A 27,303-nucleotide genomic window follows, 5' to 3' on the forward strand; every position below is an offset into this window, starting at 1 on the left:
TACTGTATATATACTATAATATGTGTATTCTAATTTCAAAAACTGTATATATATATATATATGCATATTGTATATGTATTGAACGTAACCTATACTAGCCATTTTTTTTTTTATTTATTAAATAGCTACTGAACCCTTATATTGGTGTTATTAAATAAACATATACCTCTATCCTTTCTGCGTTTATAATCATTGTATGGAAAGTAAAAACTTTCTGCTCAGTTACTTTTCACTCTTTCCACTTAAATCTTGGCAGCAATATTCGAATTATTTCCGAAATGTTTTCAGAGAGCTCCTTTGATTTTTTTTTTTGCAATCAGAGTTAATTTTATGATTAAGAATAGGATATTTTACTAATGATGATGATGATGTCAATTTTGGCAATTATAGTATGATTTTTAGGAAACACTTAAAAAAACTATGCTGTCCTTAGCCATTGTTTAAAATCACTTTAAATATTTTAACATTGTTTTTATGGTCTATTAGAATTTGTTATGGTTTTTCAATGGTTAGAAATTACTATGATGATATACGCTATTGTAAGCTAGGTAATCAAATTAGTGTTATTACTAATTATCTCTTTAGTATATTTTCTGTCAGTGTAATATACTATATTCCCACGTAATATACAATAGAATGCTTGTATATACTTTATAGCAGCAGTTCTGAACCCGAAGAAGCGCACCCCACTAATGAGGTAAGAATATTTTTAAAAAACAACAAAACACGAATATTTTATTTTTGATTATTTTGATATTTGATTGGAACCAAGCATTTTAACCCTCTCATTAATTTGTATTTACTTAATAATAATAAATTTTAAATTTAATATCTCAGAAAGTGAATATAATATAATTTGTTTTAATAATAATAAATCAGGCCTGACGAGAGGGGAGCAGCCGGGGCTCAAAAAAAGCTCGGGGACTGGCCAAGTCCACTACATCTCATTCATGGTGTCGAGCTATTTATGGATCACCAACATGAATCATGCGAATTACCTACCCATTCTTCTCGTCGTATCCGATTTTAAAAATGCCAATAACAATCATATTAATAATTTAAAGTAAAATAAAATGAAATTTTTTTAATATTGATATAGTTATATTTTCTTGTTGTTTCGATCGACGGCCATACGTGCAGACGAACGGTCGGAGACAGTTTCTTTGATCCAGTGACCATTATCTTTAAGATCCTCGTAAAAATAATTTTTTATATAATATATACACCACTACAATAATGATAAAGAATGCGAATTCTTATTTTCCATACATCATTATTTAAAGTTTGTATTATTATATACAAAAAAAAAAACAAATTTTGAGACTCGGGGCCCCTTCTTACCCTTCCCCCCCCCCCGTCACGCTGGCATTGAATACGGTGAATGCGATAACGATGGTGATCCGGGTCGGAAGTGTTAATTGTTATAATTAAGTTATTATGTTTGTGGAAGAAATAAGTGGTAGGTAACTAATTGTTAAAATATACAGTTCTGCAGGCGAAATGAATACAAAAGGTAAAAAAAAAGAAATGTGACAAAGCAGTGAATGTACGTATGCATATGATGACTGTTCGCCGAATACTATTATGTATAGTTTACTTTATGGTAATTTATATAATGGACAGCGTAAAGACGTGTTTTTTATAATACAGTTTACAGAGTTTACAGTGTATTATAATAGGATTGACCAAACATTGTGCGACAGATTTAAAACATATAATTAAATCGAATAGACAACTAATAAATGTTCATCACACGCGTGTACCTTTTTTGCATATTAATGACGCCGTCTAATACATTATCCTGGATTGGAGTCAATAGTAATAAAATAATTTAATAATGAATGCATGGGTAATAATACGCAGTATACTAATACGAAATATACACATATGTGTACTCGAATAAAGATATAAATTCATGAATTCAGTAACAAGAGCTTGAGGCGGTTGTATGTATTTTTTTTTACATTAGTAAAAAAAAAAAAAACCACAAATATAATATTATTATACGTTGGTTCTGAAAATATTATTATCTAATAAATAACAAACATTTACAATGTTTACATATTTGTAAAACATAGTTAATCCTAAGTAAGAATCATAACTCTTTGATAACATAGTAAGAATACCTTTTCAAATTGACAATCATAACAATCATCTGAAATAGGTAGGTAATAAATATTAACCTAATTATATCTATAGAATATTTTTGTTTTGTGACAAGAGTTACCTAGTTTTAAAATTTGAAATTTATATATTTCATTTAAAGTTACTAAATGGTTACATTTATTTCTGTACATTAAACATATAAAAGGGATTCATTACGCACTGAACCAGAAAATAAGTAGTATGTTATAGGTTAATTATTTACTGTGTATTTTATTGTATCAATTGTTCATGGAAAAAAAAAGATCTAAATCTTATTCTAATGGTACCTATTCATTTCCAGCTATTTTCTCAGAAATGAACAATAAACAACTCAGTTTTGTGTTTTTTTTTTTTTGTAAGTATATTTAAAAACATTTTTTTAAAATATGACTTTTTGATCGTTAAATATTTAACTATAAAACAATATATGTTTGTTATTTTCATAATGATATGAAAACTGGATATCTATCAGTGTGGAGAATATCTGGGTACCTACCTATTTTTATGGAAATTTAATACAGACCACATTGCATTTTCTAAACAACAAAAACTGGCAGATACTGGTATCAAAATCAATAAATATCTTTTGTAAACAACTAAATGTAAGTACTTAATATTTATCATTATAATTAAATTATAAGTAACTATACATTTTATTGTTACATTGTTACACACACATACATTTCAGTACAAGCGTGCTCATAATGTGTTCTTGAGTATCTCCTAGCTTTTTGAAACAAACTACAATTAAATAAATACTCAAATTGCACATTTATTATAAAAAACCATAGCTAGTATTTTCACTTCATCTAATTAATACCAAATTTAGGATTTTAAAATACACTTAATAAAAAATAAAACGTATTTATTTGTTTTGTATTAATTCATCAACTGTATAAAAATTTATTATGTATCTAGTGTTTATCTGCATGTATATAAGTATAACATGCACTGTATACACACACATACAATTTCCTTATAGTAAAATATTGCTTAGATTTCAATTACATCATTGTCAACTAAATATAACAAATTATGATATCAGTATATTGAAAATATTGCTTTATTTATACAGTTTGTCATTAATTTATCAAAATAAAAATATACAGATATAAAAAAAAAATACAGAAGGTAAATAAAAAGTTTAATTTAATTTTTAAATAATACGTAATACATAAATCATAAATTAAAAACTTATAATTCCAATAAATTAAATATTTATGTCTTTATACTAAAATTAAAAATTAAAATATTAGCAAAGGAAAATTTCCATAGTGATGGGCAAAATAAAATTTTAATAATAGAAAAATAAAACAAAGAAATATGAAAATACAATTTGGTAACGTAACATATTGCACATGAACATAGTTAAAGATAACATTGTCAAATATTTCTAATTAAAACAAATGTTAATTAAAAAGTTCAAAATTATTAATAAGGTTTAAAAATTTTGGTAAACATTGTACGGTAAAAAGACAAATACATATTTATATAACATCGAAATATAAAATTAAGTACACTTTATTGATACAGAATACTGCCCATCACTGTGTATCATATTAAGTACACGGTATTCCAAAAGAACGACCAATACCAAACACAGATAGAATTTGAAAAAAAAAATGAGTTTTTTAAAATTAAAACCCTGTACTACATATAATTGGAAGTTTATCAATATATTTATTATATACACAAATAATGTTAATTATATTCTTAAGATCACAGTATTCAGACTGTTCTGAATGTATGTTTTAGGTATAAATTTCTTTATTCTCAAACAATTATATTAATTAGAAAAATATATCTACAATTCTAATACTGTAAAATGTAAATTTAACCTACTAGTAAAAGAATTGTGGTAAAAACTACCTAAAACGCCTTATGAACAGTTAGAAGTGTATAAATTTGATACACAAAATTTCATATTATAACTCTTAACTTTATATATATTTATATACAAAAAATTATATTAATTTCTTAACAAAATATTACTTATAAAAATTAGAAATACTTTCACAGACATTTATATAATAAACTAGTAATAATTATTAATGATCTCCTCTCAATAACTCCATTAAGAGATTAAAACTTTGTCCCTCTCCTTCTTTACTCTTAATTGATAGCATTTCTTTTCCGACCTATTAACAAAAGAAAAAACTATGAATATACATTTTGTACAAATATAACAATACTACTAATTAACAATTAAATATTAATATCGTATAAATTAGATTACAATCTCTTCCTAAAAAAAATTCAAAAGATTTTTAATTTTGATACTAATTTCATCTCACCATAAATCCAATTTCATACGAAAGCTATAAAAAATTATTCAATTGATTTTACATTTTTAAAAACATTAAAATAATAGATCAATTTACCTGACAAGTACGTTGTAAATCAGGTATCCTTAACAATAGTTCTCCAAATTTAGATGGCATATCTGGGTAATGTGCTACAGTATATTGCTGCAATGCATGTAATGCTTTTTCTTGGGATGCACGAACTTTTTCTGGTTCTTTCAAGTCATTAGTATCTAAAACCAAAATTAAAACTCAGTTAAATAAAGTAAAAACATGTAAATTCAAATTTTTCTAATAACAAACTTTATACCTGATGATAGTAGCACGATGACTTTCATGGCCACATATTCATATCGATCTACTCTTAATCGTCTCAAATGTTGAGTGAAATTTAACATTCGCTCGATACAGGGTGCTAAGCCTAAGTCTCTTGCTTGATCCAAAGAAATGGATTTGCCTAAACTGACCCGTATCTCTCCAGGACTGCTAACAGACCGGTAACAACAACTGAACAACAGTAACTCACACCAAGCATTTATCAATAATGAAATCTGATCATCAATCTAAAGGAAACAATAAAACGTTGATATTTTTTTAGAAAATTTTTTTTTCATAATACAAATAAAACAAATTGGTGTTAAATTTATTACCGAAATATTCTTAAACAAGGGTAACGATTTGCACCATTTCACTATTTTGTAAAGCCGATGGTCAGCAATATTGCATAAATTAGAGAGAAAATCTGTTCCTGAGTTTTCAGCCATTAAACGACTCTTGGCTAATTCTTTGGCGCCACCACAATGGTTCATAGAGCTTCCACTAGCACTTGATGATTCAAATGAGCCTTCATTATAAGTCCATAAATGTTCCACTTCCATTATTTCCTAAAAATTGTTTAATGATAGTTAAAATTATAAGTCAACTAATTTATTAATGGCTCATAGACTAATTTTATGATCATTATTAAAAATATTTTAACTATTTCATAAAAGATAACCTAATCTTTAAATTGAATAGATAATATTATAGTTTTATCAAATATTAAGATTTTAAAATAGTTTTAATATCTCTTTACATTTATTCAACGTAATGATATTAAATTTAATTAAACTAACATTTATAGAGTAATAAACTATTAAAATTATTTCAGCACTATTTTTCATTTGAAGATATTATATTATAATATACAATAATTTATTTTTATAAACACTCACTTGCAATAATGGAGGGATCAGTCTGGCTGCTTCTTGTGGTGGAGATCTACATACTCGTTCTTCCTGCTTGACCTTATTGTCAACAGAATTAGTGGTCATTCCAGAGTGCTGTCCACCATGTTGTTGCTGAATATTTGTTTGTGGGATAGTATAAGTAAATGGATATGTACTGCGCCCACCTCTAGTTCTATCAACTCTAATTGCTTCAAGTTTCATACCCATATTTAAGCACTTGTCAAACCGGCAAGCAGGACACTTTTTACGAGTAGCTATTGTAATCAAACATGCTGAACCATGTAAACATACATAATTTTTATGGTTTTGTACAGTACGCTTAAAAAATCCTTTGCAGCTTTCACACGAAAATATACCATAATGAAAACCAGAAATTTTATCTCCACAGATTGGACAAGGGCTAAAAACAAAATGAATGTAATTTAATAAAATTTAAATAATAATTTATTACATTAAATACAAACCTATTAATTAATTGTTGCCTTGAAATACCAGACGTTATGCCATGTTGTTGACCAATGTCTGACATTGCTATTTTTTCTTCATATCCATTAGTTTCCTCTGCTACACTATACTCATGAAAATTTCTTTGTATATGTCTAGGTTGAATTGGTGATTGTGTTGGAGAAAATTGGGTGGGTGAAACGGATACTGAGGAATAACTACAAAAAAAATATTAAAATATAAACAAATTAAAAATTGATTAAATAATGATTAATACTACTAAATATAAAATATGAATTCAAATCATAGATTATCAGTATTCAATTATGAAATTTTTTCCTTAATCCTTTCCCTTTGCTTTTATCTTCCTTTACGATGAAGCTTAATACAATCTCTACCATATTTTCTTTGATAGTCCTCCTTTTTCTCTCTCCAGATTATCCTTATTCTCTCATGTTTATCCCTCGGTTACTTTACAACTGAAACCAATTTTTCCTCTTCTTCTATTATATTCTTTATTATCTCCATCATTCTTAGCACTAGCTTCCTTCTATAAATTATAATATGTAATTATCCCTCCTACTCTATTATAAACCTGTAAAACTTAATCATTATGCTGTGATGTTGATTTTAATAATGAAGCTTTAATTATAATTAAAAAAAGTTATAAAACTTTTATTTTACATTTCATTGTTTCATTTTAATAATATTTTTATGTCATAATTATACTTTTTAAACGATTTTTTTACATTCCACAATTTAAATAATAATGTTTAAAATATTTTTTAATAAAAGTCATTATTAAAAATTATTTTAAGTGTTCTATACATTTTTAGAAAATTTTTACAGTTCTCTAAAGATTTTTAAACAACATATTGTAATACATGAAATGCATTTTTAAGTATTTTATAATAGATAATTTACCTCTGACTATAACAAGAACTATGTTGCGATCCACCATACTGAGACGCATCGCTATTATTTCTCGACAATGATGATGGTGTAAATGTAGAGGGCGATGAAAACCCTGAAGATGATGGAGGATTATGTCTTGAAGTGATTGGTGACTGTGCAGGAGAGCAACAAGAATGTATAGCTGAGTCTGGGCTTTGGGTCGGTGGAATATGTGATGGCTGTTTGACTCCATTAGTTCTATGTTGCAATAATGGGCTACAACCACCGCCTAACAATTTATCAACGAGTAACGGAATTTCGCCATTTGATGATGCTACTTTACTTTTAACATGTTCCATAACGTCAGTCTATAAAAACAAATACAATTAAAATTATCAATGAATTATACTGAAAATCAAATGAATAATAACTCACTAAGTTATTATCATTATAAATAATCCTTTTGACTGGAGATGCTTGTTGGTTATTTACATTACTATTTCGCGGCAATAAATAATTTTGATTTCCTGTTTGCATGTCCATAATTCTATCTTCATCCTAAAAATAAATTGGGCTCGTGATAGTGTTACGATTTATTTAATAAATAATAATTATTAAGTCAAAATTGTTAATTAGTAAATCACATTACTTGTTTCATTTCTGAATCGGATAGCTCTCCTTCCCAGGACATTGGTCGAGGCATATTTTCTTCAACTGCTCTCATTTTTTTACTTCTCATGGTGACTCCGGAAAAATCAATTTTACTAACCTCTCGGTCGCATTCAGAACCGACTTCGTCGATGTTGTCTTCTTTGATTTCTGTCATTGTACCGTCCTTTTCATTCGGTTCCTCTAAAGATAGTTAAAAAGCAAACATGTTATTACATTTTGCGAGATGAAAAATTATATAATATTCTATACAATAAATTATATTACAGCAGCGGTCTTCGCTTAAGTTATACAAAGTGCTAAAATAATATATTGAGTTCCATATATCAATTAATATTTTCAAGTAAAAAATAGTAAACCAGTTTATATATACTTATATCATTGAAAATAGTTCAGAAAGTATTCAAAAATAACGGGACGAAAATAATTATGACATAATAAAAACATTGTTTTAAATATTTGAGTACAAAGTTAATCTATAGGACAGGCCGTAAAAATATTTAAAAAAGACACGCTTATGTATAGAGTAGATATAAAAACCACAGCCATCTTTAGAGTGTACTAAGAAGTTCAGAAGGACACTGATTTTTAATTGAAAACACGTAGGAAAATTTCAAATCTCTGTGGTATTCCAACTTGTGAAAAAAGTAAACGAAACAAAGTGTCCGATGATCCAGAAATTATTGTGTAACACGCGCAGTGACTCATTTAGAAATTGTACAGCTCAGGATTGTTTTACATTTTGCCGACGCCCCCTCCCCCGTCCATATTCCGATAAATTGTCACCACTGTCGAAAAGGAACAGATTTGTTAGTTAGTTTAAATTAGGCTAAAAATGATTATACTGTTATGGTAATAACGAGGCGAGGGACACAAATAGTTGTGACTAAAAATCACATAAGTCGACAGCGCTTGTAACCAAGTGCCGATCACAAACGTTAACATATTTTGACGGGAAACACTGAAAAAAGTACGTCCTGCGACTGGACCAATACCTATACGTACCTATACCGCTGACGCACGAAGGACGCGTGAGATCATAAAAAAAATATGTTTTAGTCACGAGTTTCACTGAATTTCCAACAAGGCAGTTAATAGGTATTACAGTCGAAGTCATCACCGTCACAAGTATCCGTTTCGTGAGTCATAAAAGTAACCGATTGACAAACTTCCGGAATTTAGCGTAGCTCGTGTGTGAGTTACACGAACTACGCGTACACCGATTTCGACACTTTCTTCGATCGTTATTTTTCGAATAAAATCCTTTGTCCCGCGTCAGCGTCGTCGGAAGATCTCGCGAGGCCCCTGGGCCAAAGCAGTACGATTGTCTCGCGGCTACACGTATCTAACTGTTCCTAGTCGATAAACCGCGAGGCCCCCGAGTTCGTTTTTGAGCGCGAGGCCCTAGGCCTAGTCGCCCAAGTCGCCTTCCCCTCCCCACCCCCAGACACGCGAAACGAGCATTTGCGGACCGCAAACGTCACGTGGATTTTACGCAACGAGTTGCGATCCGGACGCATCACGTTCAGCGTACCTTTTATCGTCGTGATCTGCGTGTTGGGCAACCGGGGAGCGATCAGATTTATGGACGTTACGGTGACCGGACCGGACGACACTTGCACGCTGTGGCCCCACATTCTAGCGTCGCTGTTGGCCATCACGTACACCGGTTCGTAACTGCAGCGGCGGTCAGGTCGAAACGGAACATCGTGCTCGCACCGCGCGACAACGGTAACAGGAACAACACCAGCGGTACCGCGTGGCGCTCGTACCGGGTTAGGTCACTACGGCGTGGTCGGGCCGAGCCGTTGGCATTCGATGTCGCGGTGACGGTGCGGCGGCAGGACGCGGTGGTCGCGGGCGCGGGTCATCGTCGCCTCGTCGTCGAAACTTGTCCGCCGTCGACTCCTTCCCGGGACTGGAAAAACAGAAACGGACGGTCACATTATTATGTTCGCGACATGGTATACAAGCGTAATTATGATTCACGTCGTACGGTGGCAGTACGTATAGTACGTGCGCGCGCGCGTTTTCCGATCCGTGCGGTACAGTGTACACGGTGCGTGAACGCGAAACGCGCGCACCAATGTAATACGTATAATGTAATGAAATGATATGCGATCGGAGAAAAACGTTACGTGTTCGGCAGAGTAACCGAACGGTCATACTTAATCTCGTATAATAGCAGCAACAGCTACTATTACTACTGCTACTAATACTAATACTACTACTACTACTACTACTACTACTACTACTACTAATACTGATATTGCTAATATTAATGCTACGTCTACCAATACTACCACAGTAATACGTATGTCGCCGTGTCCCGGTGTTGTACGGTGAAGCAACAGTGCTGCAGGACGACGCGAAACCGGTTGTGTGACCTGACAGCTAAGTGAAATGACCGGTACGCGCGAGGGGAACGGTCGACAGCGGTGGTTGGCGAAGGGGTTATTGATGTCTTGGTTGCATTGTTTATAATTGACAGTAACGCGGCACCAGCAGCGCGTTTGTACTTGGACGCACGGACTAATTTTTCGCTATTTTATTTTTATTTTATTACGACTTCGTTTCATCGCATATACACTTATTATAATCCCGCTGTCACTTATATATATATATATATATATATGTACATGCGCATTCTGAGCACGGGACGGAACTAAGTTAATATTTAAAATCCCGACGAACAGTTATTTAAAGAAAACGCGATTCAACGCGTTCAAAACGTGCTGCGGTCCAATAGCAACGACCCGAACACACAATGAACGTTTTATCAAGTGGACTTAGGTGCGCGTGTATCGCCGCACACCGGAGAACTTTGATTTTCTCGGAGATACCTCGGTAAACATAATCCTTCGGATAAGCGCGTGCATGACTAGATTCCCGACATCAAAGGATTAAACACTCGATTACAATACAATAGAGAATTCGCCTTCTCTTTGTTGTTAAACACGCGGTCACATATAGGACATATACTGCGTTTACAACGCGTACTTACACGAGTATCAGGTACGGCACGGCCGGTAGGTATTTCATTTTATTGCATAACTATAGTTACAATATCGCGCAGAATTATTAATTGTATTTATTAATATTATTCCAGCATGGCGACAGTTCTAAATATAATATTACACCGCACACTGGTAGTAGTAAAATAATAAATATCTAACGACAGTTTAAACGTTCGACAATATTTTTATTTTTCGTCACACGCCCGTTTCTTTTGTACGGACGCATATATATTTTTAAGTTCTCGTTCGAAAGAGAAATGGTTGGAGGACAATATTATACATCATTATGTAAATAAAGATATCAATCGTGGAGAGAAAAGAAGGCGTGCCTCACGAGAGTATATATTGCACTGGTGTAATGGATGATAAATCGTTCAATATACACACAGTCGGTATTAAAATTATGGTCACATTGTTAATGCACATTGACATTTGACTCACGGGGAGAGTTTTTGGTCAAAATCCCCTACCCGGAATTAAATAAAAAATCAGATTCAACGCGTAACCGCAATACACAATAATATGTAAGAGTGATTTTGATTCTCTATTAAAATAAATTGTTTTACTTCTTCATAAAATCATATATTTATAATAATAATAATTTCTTAATTGCTAATTACAGGTAAAAAAATACACAAATAAAAGTAAAGTATACTAAAGTTTAGTTTATTATTGAGGATCTTATTTGAGACTTCAAACCAACTTCTTTTAATTACATTTTTTGCGTTTTTTTTATTATTCATAAATGGTATTTCGAAAAAAAATTTCCTGGTGTTATAAGGTTGATTTTTAATTTTAATTAAATTTGTTTTGAAAAAATAGCTTGTATTTTTATAAATTATTAATAACTAGTACTTATAATGGTTTGAATAATTCAATCGGGAGAAAAGTTTTTGATTAACATAATTTTATTATTTTTTAATTTTTTTTATGTACCTACAATATTATAACAAATGTTCTTATTATTATTATTTTCTTTTTCAATAGGTACGTAAACAATATTGTTAAACGTCACGAGCACAGTTTCATTTCTTCGTTACATTTTTCTATTTTCCGTTATTTTTCAGGGTATTAAAACAATAATATTCAAGATGGGTACAGCGGAAGATTTGTGTCGAGTTATACCTAACGGTAGAAGGGGACGGCAAAATGGTATAAAAGCGAGCAGACAAATCCATGAATAGGGTTTTCAACTTCCCTCCTCGGGTAACAATTCGAAGTGCACGCAATATGCGTGTGCGAGTTTTTCATTATTTTTCCCCTCCGTCGAAAACCGCGAGGTCTGTAGGCGTACGTGGGCGGCACGTACCACCGCGGGTGTACACGAACATATTTTTACGTTACGAAACCGTACACGCGCGCGCGACGTCCGTACGGTTTTTATTTATTATTTTATTCTTTCATTCCGTTCCAGCGATAGTAGCGCGCGACAGCAGACCTAACGCCGTCCGCCACCGTCGTCGCGCCGAGCGATAGAAGACGCGGGCGTGCGGTTGTTTATTTTTATAAACCGACGATAGAACGTCGTCGTCGACGGCGGCGGCAGCGACGGCAGACGTTACAAAACCATTATAGTCGTGGCGACAGAGCGAGACGTGCGTGTGCGGGCGACGTTGCCGTGCAGTTCGTCGGACTCTCAAAATTCAACCTTGCCAAGGTCAGGCTCGGACGCATGCGCGCGCATCTCGCGTGCGTCCTGTGTTCCTTTCATTCCGTTTTTTTTTCTCTCTCGCATTATTTATTATTTTGTTCCTTCAATCTCACACACACACACACATAAAAACGCGCACGGCACGCGACGACGTTGAGCGCATCTGCTGCTGTCGGTGTTAGCGTGCGCATTTCGCGGATACGATCGCGCAAACTATACGCACAAACGGTACAATAGAAAACGCACGTAGGTTCGTGCAAGAGCACCGACCGTTGCGACGGCGATCCCGAGATCCTCGTCGTTTACGCATCGGAAACATTGCGGCGACGCGTTAGCGTGTCGCGTGTTCGTACACACCCGTGCAGCGAAATTATAAATAAAATGAAAACGTGCGACTTCTGCCGAAGACATGCCTCTACGTCCCGTCGGAGCAACAACAAACGGTTGGACGGTTCGCCACTGCGATGGGCATTATTGGCAGCGTCCGGCCGTCGAACACGTACCTATAACTCGTACGGTTTTCGCGACGACCGTTGCGCAATTTTCGCACAGTTCGCGACAGCTATTATGTGTACGTGTATTAATGTAACAATGCATTACGCTGCTGCGTACCTGTAATGCACGTTCATAAATATTAAACGCAGCGACGAGGCCCGACAAGGTTCGACGGGAGGCACTCGTCGCGCGTGACCTTGTCGCAGCGCGGCGGCCAACGGTGGGTGGCGTCCGTTTCGCGCAGCGCGAAGGGAGGTTTGATTATTTTATGCCCATCGTTATTATTATTACGGTATTTCGTCTATATTTTCACTTGGTACGAAATAAATGCGACGTGCGCATAAAACGGACGCGAACTCCCCGTCACCGAGCGCAGGACGCGCCATCCTTAACGACCAGTACGCGCGCGCGCTAACAATGGTATCCCCGCGACTCGTCACGAACGGTATTATATCGTTTTCTAGGTAGTTTTTTTTTCAGACGCTCTCCCTCCAAAATGAATTCGACCCTCGTATAAATAAAATTATAACGTTTCCCGATTAGCCGTGAGGCAATCACTGCACGAACCCCGCGTGTAACGTTGTACGTATTCTTGTGTATTTTTCGCGTTATAATACGCTTACTCTTTGTGTGTGTACGTTAATATTACGCAAATCGACAACCCCCGTGGTCTTATTATATAATTAGGGAGTTTCGTACCTGATCCGCGTACTACATGTGAATATTCCATGGTCTTACTAATCCTTTTAAAGGTTTTGAAACCTCCGAAGAGTCTATATTTGTTGTATACAAACATTCGGTTTTGTCCACTTTAGGCCAAAATATTTGATGAAACTCTAAACCATGTTGTCGCCCGTGTAAAGTCGCGCAAACGATTCAACATGCGTACGGCACGAAAACGAGTCGACACATACCGTTCTATGAGGTTTATGACATGATTTCTGTAGATATGTTTAATAAATTAGATTAGATGCTTGGAAGAAATTCAAGTGTATAATATTTTAAATGTAAATTGTAACACAATTTCAACGGATGAAACGCTAATTCGCAAATACAAATATACAGACTAATACTTATAAATAGTAAGTTTAAAAGGTTTATTATAGTTTTATCTATTTTATTTACTAAATTCTTATTTGGGTTTTTATAAATATTCTTATACTTATACTATACTTAATATAAATATTATATTACACATATATGTATAAATATGCGAGACTTATATGATTCAAATTTACGAATTTATATCGTGTTACTTATACCTAAAATGGTGTTTCATCGTAAGTCTCAAGATATTTTTGATTTGCGTGACGATGGACGACGCCGAGAAGCACAGGCTACGTAGTGTGCCAAATGCTTAAATAATTGGTGCATATTTAATAGTAATATACGTTGATGTATAAGAATTTACATAGAATTTTTATTCTTATAAAGGAACTACTGCGTGTCTCGTTTTAATATCCACGTAGAAACGTGTATATTTAATTTTTTTCAATGGATTTTAAATAACCAAATATTTTCTATAAATATTTGTGCGTATGTGGGTGCAGTGCTGAATCTTGGAAATATTAGCTCGGGACAAATAAAAATTTACCACTATTACGTAGGTGGAAGAATGAGACATGTTCATGACTTTTTTTATTTTCCATGAACTTAAGAACGCCTTTATACCAATAGTGCTTGGAGCAAGAATACCTTCTTGACCCCCTAGATCTAGCACTATATGTGTGTGTGTGTGTGTGTGTGTATAAGTAAGAAATATAATGTAACTTAAGCGTTTGTTCTATTATTTATCACTGGTTTAATGTACATTATACATTGTTACGTGTATGACTATTACACCTAAACTAAATAACACGATTCATAAAACTACAACTGAAAACACCTCAACAACACGTATCATATTCTAAAATGGTAACTGCCCCAACTATGGCTTCACATACCTTGTACAGTAAAAGATAAAAAAAGATTAAATATTCTTTCCATACGTGAACATTTTTTTTTATTCTAAATAAATCGAATAATGACATTAGGTGTATTCATCATTTTGTATTAGATTGTTAACGATCGTAACCATTAGTAAACATAGCCATTGAATTCTTATTATTATTCTATGAAAATCAATGCAAGACTTGAATGACAACGCAAAATTCTCCACAACATCGTTTTCATCAATGCGTATACTTGAACTATAATTTAGCAATAAAAATAAAATTATAATTTATGTGCGATTTAGGTTTCAATTACATTTTTGTGAGCGAAAAAATTTAAATTACTACATTACTGAAAGAATATTTATTTATTCTTTCTTTTTTATCATTGATGTATTTTGAATCAATAAAAATTCACGTTTAAAAATATATACGCAACATTGTAACATAAACTTTTTAATGCGTCATTATTTTTTATTTTTACCTAATACGTTTGCATAAAATATACTTAATATAAAGCAATAAATAGCTCTTAAAATATGCAAAGCAATATATTTATGTAATTATATATAGGTAGTTTATATAATTTGAAAATTTATCAAATTATTAAACAAGTTTCCTTTTTTTTTAAAATACCACTGTTTTCTGTGCGTTTTTACTAAAGAATTAATACATTTCTAACCCCGTCAACCTTCATTTTTAAAATATATAAGACAATAAATAATAATTAATAGCGCATCAGGCACGGTACAAAAATTGACTTGAGATTTTATTAAATTTAGTAGACAGTTAGATAAATGGTAAACAAGTAGATAACTAATAGGTTTGAGAGTATCACAATTTAATTAAATATTATAATGTTAACCTCTGAAATATTTAAAAATATTTTGGGTAATATAGATAATTAATTTCAATTCCATAAATGTTAAAAATTAATGTTAATATCCATAAGTTTTATAATTTTGTTTCTCATTTTAGAATGTGTATAGAGGGCCATCAAATAATAAATACAATACATAATAGTACAAAATCAATAGCTCAAAACTTTGATGATTATAATTTATGAAAAAAAAAAAAGAGAATATTAATTAAATTTTGATTTTGGGTCACGGGCAAATGAATTATTTTAAAAATGTGCAGAAGTTCTTTAAAGAGATACATATTAACCAATACCAACAAGTCACATTGCAATGAGTAAACGATATAACCTGTTTTGAAAAATTACTGAATTAATTTAAACAAGTTTATGCATAAATGTCATGATATCGTTACTAAATAGCTACGAAAATGTTAAAAATTATAATAGTTTGGTTATTAGCTAAGTCACGTTAAAATGGATATGCGAATCGAATCGAATCAAAAAACTAAACGAAACACCTGTTGAAACATCCTATGTTCGCAAGTCCAATGTTCGAGGTAAACTAAATACATATAACATCTAACGCGATCGAAAAATTTTAAACAATCGGTTTTGAATACAAGTTGGATCGTTGGGTGATTTTGTTCGATAAAGAGAAAGTAAAGCGCTATTATCGATCGTCTTTGTTCTAAAGAGTATTTTACGTATCATTTTTACTTAACGCGTTCGACCATCTATTACGTTGTACACGACACGTATAACGGTTTAAGGTCGAAATAAGTTTTAGACGTGTTTTTTTTATGTGCACTGTAATTTCATCGAACGGAATTTTACGGTTTTGTTGCTCCGAGGAGGTAGACAGCTGCATTTCGATGGCAGCGGCGATATTATACTATTCGATTGAACACATACAGTTCCATATTTTATTAATGCGTCTTAATGTCAATTTTGTCGACACATCGGTTTTTTCTTGTTCACTACAATAGAACAACGGCCAATGGCACAAAAAAAACTGCTAAAAACTCGGCAGACATTACACGCCATTTGCTCTCCAGCCATACAAAAAATTATATAGGACGTATTAACTGTGTACTCCATAAGGACGAATTACATAAAAATGTATTTAAGGTATTGTTATGTAATTATTATTCAGTAACAGTAATTAAATTCTGAGAAAATTCGTAATGCTATTTTGTATTCATCATAGTCATTGGTAATACCACTCATACTTATAATCCCTTCTGATTTTGTTAATGTGTATTTCATAATTTTATGAACAATTACAAATAAAATACTTCATATTATCATTATACTATAATATAGTATTATGTTGTACTTCAATAGTGTCAACTCTGAAAACAATTTACACAAGCTGTGAGGGTACTTGCTGCAATTTATAGTTTGAAAGGCCAAAAGACCAATATGTTTTTGCTACTTATTAATAAGATCTTTGGTTGATAATGTTTGAATAGATTTTTTTAAATAACTATATCTTATCTAATGAGTAAAATATTTTTTATACCTGTAAATTATAGAATCAATTAAATTATCATAATACTACATAAAACGGACCTACACCAAATTAAAACTTGATGTTAGTCAACGTGGTTTATGGAATGCAAATATAATGTCATGGGCTATGATCTATTATAAATCCATGTAAATTTTAATTTTGTCATATTTCATTAATCAAATTAGTCGTTATATTTTTGATAATACTGTAGCCTTACGAACCAAATATATCGGTTAACTTTTAACCATACGAAGAAAAATAAAAATTACGCCACTGCTGGAAATCAAATAAACACCTAATAAATTTAAGATTGAACTACGTTATAGTAGAACTTTAATTAAAACTACGTACTAAGTTACTTTTTACATTTATAATTTAAAGACTATGACGAAAATGTAGACATCATAAAATTTTTTTTTTAAATTATTTAAACAATTCACCAATAAAATATGTGTGTGAAAAATGTATTACTCTTACCAAACCGGGCCTTAATTACATCACTATTGCTAGTAAGATTGTACTGGGTTCTACGCGCAGCTTAATAATTAGTTATAAACGTGACCAATTCGGAAGAAACCCGTTAGCTTCGAAATATTCCGCTTTGCACTGTACAACAGCGCCCACTATTACAAGACTACAAATACAGCTGCAGCTATAGTGGTCAACGGAAAACGAAGAAGCGATTGCCGAAGCCTGACGCATGGCGAGCAAGTAATTTTTTGTTTATCAACGATATAATCGTCGTCTAGTCCATGGCGGCAGTCGTTAAGAGTATAATTATTAGCATATTATCATTATGTATATAATATATTTTTATGTACACCACGACATGCCGGTGTAATCTACTGAACCTGCGTCAAATCACATATTATATTTTAGAAGGGCTTTTTACTTATATATATATATATATATATAATTTTAATTTACATATATGTATGAATATTTTAATATATATTATGTATATATTGGTTTACAGCGAATGGGACAAGGTCGTATTGATCATCCGACGCGACAACAATTACCAATACTAGGTAATTACGAGACCATCACTCTAACAAAATTATAATAACAGACGATGAAAAACAGAAATGATATCATCATTTCGTTGAGAGTCGTTCCCCGCACGACACGTCTAAAATCGGTTCTAACAATTTGACTACTTTAAGACGCTGCTGCAGTCTAATACATTTGTTCACTTCAAAGTCTATGAAAATCGCTGTTCAAATTCTATTATAATGTAACGGACGCGTGACTACAGAAACGTTGATGATATTTATAAAATATTATTATCGCACGTTGAGTTATAAATATTTCTTATGATCAGCAATCGTAGACGTCTTCGTGAAAAAGTTCATTTATAAGCGTAAACAATTATTATTTAAAAAATTGAACAGCATAAAATTTAAATCTTAAAGACATCTTATGACCGTATCCGACTAAGAGCGATGAACGCAGAAAAAGTCTAAAAACACAAAACTGATTAGCGCTTATACTGTAGTAGTGATTTGAATAACGAATCGGTTTGGAGCAGGCAGTTGTTGAAAATAAAAAACGAAACAACAATTTTTTCTTCGTCAAAATGTTATCATCGAACGCATAACAGCGACCTTGACCGTAGATTGACGTGGCCTAGGAAGGATGACCGAGACCGTGGGGAGACGTGTGTCGGACGTTGACTTTACCACGATTTCGGGAGTGCATGCTAACACGGGAGCGTGTGTTCACGGAACAACACACACTGCTCTCCCGTGTAACGTTATACATCGATAGTATCGTGTGGCAGCTCTTTTTAGATGTCGTCGAGTGCATCGTATGCACCGAAATGTTCGGGAGCACGCGCGCACGATAATGTTTTTTTTTTGTTATCAATTCCTGAATCCGTTTCTATCACCATTTCCCCCCGCGGTCGGTTTATACAATCGATTTCGAACACGACTGGAAATAAATAACGTTACGTGGCCCTTATAAGGACGATGACGGCGACGGCGGCGACGGTGAGCGCGCGAGAGCGTCCGCGCGTTCAAGGTCAACGGTCTGAAAATCGAGGAATAGGGTGGCGGTAATGGTAGCGACTGCTGCAACGGCGGCGGCGGCGGCGGCGACCGCGGTGACGGGAAACAACGGTGGCGGCGGCGGCGGCGGCGGCGAAGGGGGACACGACTAGAGTTCACAAAGAATGGCACGATACCGTTACAAAACATCCGCAGCTAGAGGCCGTCAACCGGCATCTCTGTTGGCCACGTCCGTTACGGGCCCCCCTCCTCCCCCCTGATCACCGATTCCTGTCCTTCCCCCTACCTCGTCCGAACAACTCCTCGTGTCCATTTCCAACGACAAACATGCACATACGCAATGGCAAAAACGACAAGAAAGAAATAAATACGTTTGCACACAATATTACTAACGTCGCAGTGGGGTTAAGGGCGAATTAATCCCTTCCGACGACTACTTGAAATTATTGTACACGACCGCGACACACATATAATGCGGTTTCGCAACAACACAAAAACTGGTCCCATTGCACACACGCAAACACACACACGTTAAACCCTCGAAATGTGTACACCACACATACACCGTTGTCTTGTCCGATTTTTCTAAGTCACGTTCGTTGTTTACCTGTTAAACGTAGATATATCCCAGGCTCTTAAGTGAAACTTCACGGGACGTCTGCGCGGCACACGTCTATTATTCGGGTATAATCCTTTGTTGGACGCGGAACGAAATCATTGAACGCAGGACGACTCGTTATTGCCGGTATCGCGAACGATACCCGAAGTTGACGCACCAGCGAACGCAAAACGCGATGTTCCGGCGATCGGGACGACTTACAACCGACTGAGCGGTCGAGACGGGAAGAATTTACGCGATAACCGAACCGATTCGACGAGGGGGAAAAAACGAAAAATCAAATATTGAACGGTCGACGAGTGCAAAACGAAAAGAATAGAAAAAAAAAAACGGCACTCCGGCAGCGTCGAGACGATGGACGAACGGCGACGGTTAAACGCGACCGCGTCCGCGACTACGACTGTCGGCGGCGGCGTCGGCGCGGTGTTTGTGCGCGTGTGTGTACCCGTGTGTCGGCAGCAGCCGCTCTGCTGTTGCACGGGACGAGCGAGCGGCGAGGCGCACGGTGGACGGAGGTGCGGGCCCGCGCTTGTTGTTGCGCGTGCGCGCGCGCACAATAATAAAAACCGCGTACGCACGGAGAGCGTATTTTTTCGTGCGTCGCGCGGGCCCAACGTATTCGAGCACTCGGATGAATTTCGTTCGGTCGTGTTTGCGCAGAATGTGTACAAGAGAACACGCTCGTGTGTACGCGCGCCTTAACGTTATGTAACGCGCACGAGGCTTGTTTTGCTGCCCGCTCGGTCCCAAGTTGGCTGTTGGATCGGACGTTCTGAAGAAAAAAAAAGAAAAAAAATACGTAAAACGTGTAATCATTTATTCGAATTCATATGGTGTTCGGTTTTGATTTTTAAACAAAGTTCCGTACATGTGTACAGCTTTTCCGTCCAGAACAATTGACCGGTGGCGAAGACAACGCGCAGCTGATAACTGCGCTCGTGGCCATTGCATTGTTGGCAAAGAAATTATTGACTGGATCGTATTCGAAATCTAATATTTTCATTGTTACGAACAATTCACTGTCGGTGAAATGACCATGAAACGCATGTTGTCCACTACAACGGTTATTGCTGAAGCACGGGCTCGTTGGTGGAGGTACGGAAGAGGCAGAATTTTCAGAAGCCAGAGAAGATTTAGCTACGTTGGAAAAATATGACGAAGAAGAGGGCGCTTGGATTCAGTCGAAGTAGAGATTGTGATAATACTGGAGAAAAGTTTTAACGTTTAAAATTCGTATAAATCACAAGTATGTCGAGTCTAACGTTTTGTTCCTCGACAAATGTTATTTCAACAAAATATTTATCCGCACGAAAAAAAAAACAAATGTAGGTACCTATTGTTAGCTGTTAAAAACAATTAGGTGCAATATAAGTGTTCAAAACACTGCGGGGGTTCTACGTAATATTTTCTTATTAATTTAGGGCTGTTCGTCGTTGCGGAGCTATGATACGACCGCGGATGTGGCGTTGTTTCCGTCTGGACGGATATTGTAATTGTTGCGGCTTTCGCGGGGCACGTAGTAACCGTTCGGATGAGTTATTTATTTGTTTACAATAATAACAGAGTCAAAGAAAAAAGCGCATCGAACGTGAACTCATTCACGAGTCACAAGTACGCGCGTCATTCGTGTCCAGACAGTGCAGCGCGCGGCCGGAGTGCAAACAACGATTTGTGCGCGTCGTGGAACACGTATAACACCCCATACGCGTGTTCGTATGTACAACCGCACCGCAGGCGCAATCGGCAACAATAAAAATCGAACGAAACCGGAAAAGACGAGGCATCGGGATTTCGAATCGTTTGGAAAAAGCGCGTGACGGAGCGGTTGTACGGACAGAGGTGATAATCGCATTGCGGTGCGGCTACAACGAAAATAAAACAATAACAACGTTATCGACAGACACGGACGGGCGCGGCGCGGGAAAGATAAAATGTCAGAAATACGACCTTGAGGGTTTAAGGTCGTCGACGGATAAAAGGTCAACGGCGTCCTCGCGTGTACGCCGCCACGCGAGGATATCGGTGTTCGTCAATGGTTCACGACTCCGAGCGCGGCGCGCGAGTTTTTCGGGGGATGGCGAGGGGTGGCGATGACCGAAGCGCGCGAACCGATAAACGAGTAGAAACAAAAAATAAATGTAATACCGGAGCGCAACGGAAATCCTTTGCACGTTGACGTCGGTTCGCGTAGCCTGCCGGGACGCGCACATGCGTCGTTCAAGAGTCGCTAATCTCGCGCGCCGGACGGCGGTGCAAGGAAACAGTTGGGCGACGGGTGGCTACGCGAGGTGCACACAACACAGATGGCGTTGCAGCGCGTAAATATCATATTATTATTATTATTATTATTATTTCCCATTCTGTTGCGGAACACGCGGCGGCCGAGAGCGCTCGGTGCCGCCCTCCCATCGCGCCGCGATGTCATACCCAGACGACCTTCATCTTCGTTCCCGTTCACCCTACCCGCGCGCGTACACCGCTCGCCCGTGCGTCGTGCATTAAGCGCACTCGCCGCTTGTTTTGCTGCTCGGTCCCGAGTCACCTATATTTAAACTCTATACTGATTATCTGCTGCACAACCAGTGTCGTTCGACGGTACTACACAAAATTGTGCGACCACGTTGCTTAGTGGTAACACTTTACCGCCAACCAATTCGAAGACGAGAACCGGTATACACACTGTTCTGAACAGCCCAAGTGGTTATTATGTTTCTATTATCGTATTGCCGTTCGGACAATTTATCAACCTAAGATTGAAAAAACAAAAACCGTGGATCACGGATACATTATTCGACTGCCTGTGTTGTTATACAAAGAAAATTCATACCTAAACCGTTCTAATCTTATAATGTAATTCATTTTCCAGAACCTGCTGAAAAGCGGTTGGCATTGTTTCAGAACATGAAATATTCGGGTAGTCACCGAAAAAGAAAATATTGCTCGAGTGTTATACAAATAGTCATCAACTACGGTAAAACTAGAAGTTAGAATTTTGAACGAGAAATACAAAATCTGATATTTGAAGAACAAAAATACAGTACATACAATTATTGATATACCTATTGTATTTTACTTGTATTAATGCTGATATTATTTTCAGAAAATTACATAAAAGCAAAATTTAAATTGATAGGGAAACCGCTTGTAAAGGATTAACAGAATTTCGTCAACAATAGTCCTGATATTAAGTATTCGGTAGAAAATATTAATTTACTTACATTACATACCGCTTTAGTTTAAAAATTTAACTATGAATTTAATTAAATTTTTAATATCTATAATAGATGAATTACGGAAATGGTAAAAGAATTGTTAGAATTTCTTTTCAATCAAATTATTGAACATAGTAATGTTGGAATTTCAATCAGAAATTCAAATTCCATATCTTCATTTTATTTAACTACAAAACCACCTGAAGAAATTCTTGAATTCTAATTAAAAATTAATGAACTATATACAAATAAAAAATTATTTAATTTTTTTCAATTATTTTATAATAATATCTGTTGTATTATGTATGTTATTTATATTTATGTAAAATTTTATAAAATAAACTTTGTTGTACCTTAATGATTTTTGAGTTAATAAATACTAACACAAAATGTATTTCATCAAAAGTTAATTCAATATAACCAATAATTATTTCTAAAAAATTACAAAAATTCTATCATCTAATTTAATGAAGTGTGTTTAATATTATTGAGATGCTAAGTATTGAAAATATGACAACTACATATTAGTCCTCCTATTCCTGTAGTAAACTCAGTTATATTTATTTCTTAAACCATGATATGGACGTGTTATTAGAGATAAATATCCAATAAGCCATTATTATGTAATCGATTATTAATTATTGTAATTTTAACAGATGATCGTTTGTCGAATATTCCTAAAATATTTATACATTGTTCGAAAGCAGTCGATAACAGGCTGCCCGCACATCTCTTATATATTGCCCATAATAAATTCCAAAACTAAGAAATTTCATTGAAAATCATATTAATTAACAATAGGACGTTTGATCTTTGAAATAGATGAGTTGTCTAAGGTCACAGTCCTTACAATGTTGTCTGCGCCAGAATGAATTTAGATAACAGTACCTACCATGAGTCATTGTGTGGGCAGTAGAGTTTCATCACTAAAAATAGCCAATCATTAACAGCCTTTAGTCCACTAAATCCTTCGCTGAATTTAAGGCAGACATTATTTTCTCCAGCATGTACAAAATTTTTTAACTTGTGCAGCTTCTTTGCAAAGCAAGGTTTATTGTACTTTAGCAAGAATCTTATGGTTACTCGGATATTTCACGTTTTCGCTGATTTCAGGACATTTTCCCATAACCCGCATAAAGCAATAGAGAGAATAAACTACATTTAATCTCTTGAGCAGACCAAAAATCGTTCCACATCTAAGATTAATGACCTGTGCCAAGTAGGTCTTCAATATACAACTGGCACCAATAAAATTAGAGCTATTATCGCTATAAACATTAGGGAATTGTCCTCTTATAGCCATAAAAAACCATGATAATTTGGCAAGAAAATATTTGGTAGTTAAAAGAGGAATCATAGTTCCAGCTCTGGTTAGCACACAGATAAAAACGTAAACATAACTTTTTGAAGGAGAAATTTTCCGTATATTATTACAACCATAATTGAACCACAAAAATCAAGGCCATTTCTTATAAATTCCCTTTTAATAACACGCTTATGTGTTAGAACAGGGTGGTCCAACTTTTTGTGGTTCGCGGGCCAATTTACACTTTCTTAAACACACCGGGGGCCACCAGAAGAAAAAAAAATTATATTTCGTCTATTTATATTTTATTTTATAATTTTATATTATGGGCACATTATTATATATTATTAATGCTTGCGATTGTGAATAGAGTTCACGCCGTCCATCGTGTCTTATCACGGGAACTCCCGTCGTATTCCTACGTTTTACAGCATAAACGTCATAAAGTATAAATATAAAATCTAAAATTTATACAATCATATCACGATTTTGTTAAAATATTATTGTGACTTTAATTTTTAATTAATAAAATAAATAATTAATTTAATTGTAGGGGGGGGGGCAAAAAAAAAAGGCATCGATGGCCGCATGTGGCCCACGGGCCGGGGGTTGGACTTCCCTGTGTTAGAAGAACCATTAAGATACAAATTTAGACTTTGCACGTAAGTACTAGCTACAACCACGTATAGTTTTTCTTGTTAATATTCTTCCATGAACAGTTTATCGACGACAGAATTAGATACTGAAAATGTCAAAGTAACAAATATTCCATAATAAAATTGTAATGGTTAAGTACTGAAAAATCCTTTGCAAAATACCTTTCCAGATTATAAAATAGCTTTTGGGTATTTGTGCGGGACTCTCCAAATACCATAGGATTTTGGTAAATTGATCACGAATCTACCATTACTATTGCGAGAAACTGTGGCGCTAATATATTTTTCTACCCTTAATTTTTCGAGAGATCGCCGAGTTGATTTTTAAATGAATAAAAGAAAAAGTAGAATCCTTGCTTACATTGAGAGCAATTGGACAAATTTTGAATGACAATTGAATCAATCTTCTAATCACCCCACCCAACCTAATTTGGTAGAAGAGAAGCCTTATTTGACAGTAAATATTTGTCGCTTGAATGTATTCTAAGGAAAATATCAGCTTCAAGCAATACGTCTATTTGACGACGAAGAAGAAAGTGTGGATCAGTTAATAAGTGTTTGAAGATATCTTCAGATTTTCCCTCATGAAAGTATGTGAAGGTAGTAAATTATAAATAACACTTCAAATTTTTTTTGGTAAACACTAAAATGAAATAACATAATTGAAATTTTGCGGTGTTTCGCTGATGATATGGAATTGGCTTTAAAGTTATTGTGTGATTTTGCAACTATTTTTAGAGAGAGAAACAATTTGTATTTAAATGTGAGTAGCCCACCATGCAAGTTGCCAAAAAAAAACAGCATACTATTTAATACACAAATACATTAGATCATTTGAATTTACAAAACAAACTTACAAAATTTATAACATAAATGGGTTCATTTAATAAACAATATTATATAAAATATATAAATTTTTTTTTATTATAATAGGTTAAGAACAGTTTAGAACATTACAATTATAGTTTAGTACATAATAATTACGTGACAAATCTAAAATTTAAAACAGTAACAACTACATAATAAATGACATACATTATAAAAATAACAGATAAGATACTAAAATTATAAATAATCAACAGAAGAACTTAATTCTACATAAACATTGTGTTTAAAAACATGGTATGACTTAAAAAATAAATCTGGTTAATAATTCTATTAGCTAAATAAAGAACACAGGGAAAGAAAGATGCAGACAATGAGAGAACCTTAGTTAGCACTCTAAGATAGGATGATGAACAAATTGTGTGACCTCTTACAATAAGTTAAAAGTAATCAGAAAAAGTAGTTAAGGGGAATCTAGGTTATCATTTAGTAAATTTAACAAGAACAAGTCTGTAACTTTTCTTCTTAATTCGCATAAAATCACTCCCAGATGATGTGTCTCCATGTGTTCATAGCCAAATTAAATTTATTACAAGATTCATTTTGAGGAATTTATACTTAACTTTTCAATCTGATTAATATAGAGAGCATAATTTGGTGACCAAACTATAGAGCCAAATTTTAAGTAAGACTTAAAAAGTTAGAAATTTAATATTTTCATTAAGTTTCATATTTTTGAAATTGTGTTTCTGTAAATGAAACCTAACATTTTGATAACTTTATTAGTAAATAAATTTATATATGAAGAGAAAGATATATTACATTCAAGAAAAATTCCTAAGACGGATAGAATTGACTCTCATAAGCAATGTATGGTTGATTGAGTAGTTAAATAAAATAAGTTAAAAGAAGCTGTCTCTATTCCATGACTGGTTTTAGTGACATCAGTAGAACAAAAAAAATCAAATACTGAATAAAACTTAAGGAAAATAAAAAAGGACTGTTCCAAACATTTTGACAGGCGAGACAGTATTTGGTGCAACATTATTTTTCTTACAGCAGTGAGCGGTAGTAGTCATGAATTTAAATTCAGTTTAAACGAATGATATCCTGGAAATATAACCTGGAGCATATATAATGTACCTGTGTCAGCATGCCGTGTTCTGTTGCATTACAATTCTCCTTTTTGCAAACATGGTCATCTGGGGTTTTGAAAAATACAGCCTTGACTTGCATAATTTGTTAGGGAAAATTGTTTTCAAGCATTTCTACTTGACTTAAAAATTCCATGAACTATTCAGAGAATTCAATAATTTTCTTTAGATATACTTGAGCTATATTATTTGTCTCAGTGTCTTGAATTGCAAAATTGTTATAATCTAAAAGGATGACTTGGAAGGTTTTGATATTTCTCAACCATTTGGATAACTCTTTTTAATCAATAATTGTCATCAGTAAATACAAAATGAAATAAAAAAGTACTGAAGATTTACAACAATAAGGATCGATTGGTTTGATAATGT

General features: G+C 34.2%; 1 protein-coding gene and 1 long non-coding RNA gene across 3 annotated transcripts; one reads left to right on the forward strand and one right to left on the reverse strand.

Annotated features, from left to right (window-relative positions):
- Nucleotides 1-4,136: 4,136 nt before the first annotated feature.
- On the reverse strand, nucleotides 4,137-20,186 carry LOC112688494 (nuclear hormone receptor FTZ-F1 beta). Of its 2 annotated transcripts, XM_025561722.1 has the most exons (12): nucleotides 19,770-20,186; nucleotides 9,219-9,602; nucleotides 7,665-7,867; nucleotides 7,451-7,573; nucleotides 7,046-7,383; nucleotides 6,142-6,339; nucleotides 5,663-6,077; nucleotides 5,099-5,332; nucleotides 4,759-5,011; nucleotides 4,527-4,681; nucleotides 4,440-4,463; nucleotides 4,137-4,283 (listed from the first exon to the last, which is right to left on the reverse strand). In XM_025561722.1, the coding sequence occupies exons 2-12, from the start codon at nucleotides 9,340-9,342 to the stop codon at nucleotides 4,194-4,196; spliced, it is 2,157 nt and encodes a 718-aa protein (XP_025417507.1). In that variant the 5' UTR covers nucleotides 9,343-9,602; nucleotides 19,770-20,186; the 3' UTR covers nucleotides 4,137-4,193. The 2 variants fall into 2 exon arrangements, with proteins under 2 accessions (XP_025417507.1, XP_025417508.1); XM_025561723.1 differs by lacking the exon at nucleotides 4,440-4,463 and having other exon boundaries at nucleotides 19,770-20,185.
- Nucleotides 20,187-20,321: 135 nt separating this feature from the next.
- LOC112688495 lies at nucleotides 20,322-23,187 on the forward strand. The gene is made up of 3 exons (XR_003149067.1): nucleotides 20,322-22,818; nucleotides 22,882-22,976; nucleotides 23,066-23,187. It is a non-coding gene; the product is annotated as an uncharacterized LOC112688495 (long non-coding RNA).
- The last annotated feature ends 4,116 nt before the right edge of the window (nucleotides 23,188-27,303 follow it).

The sequence above is a fragment of the Sipha flava genome, unplaced genomic scaffold (genome assembly GCF_003268045.1).
Source record: "Sipha flava isolate LNK unplaced genomic scaffold, YSA_version1 39_pilon_pilon, whole genome shotgun sequence".
In the NCBI taxonomy this organism is placed as follows: Eukaryota; Metazoa; Arthropoda; class Insecta; order Hemiptera; family Aphididae; genus Sipha; species Sipha flava.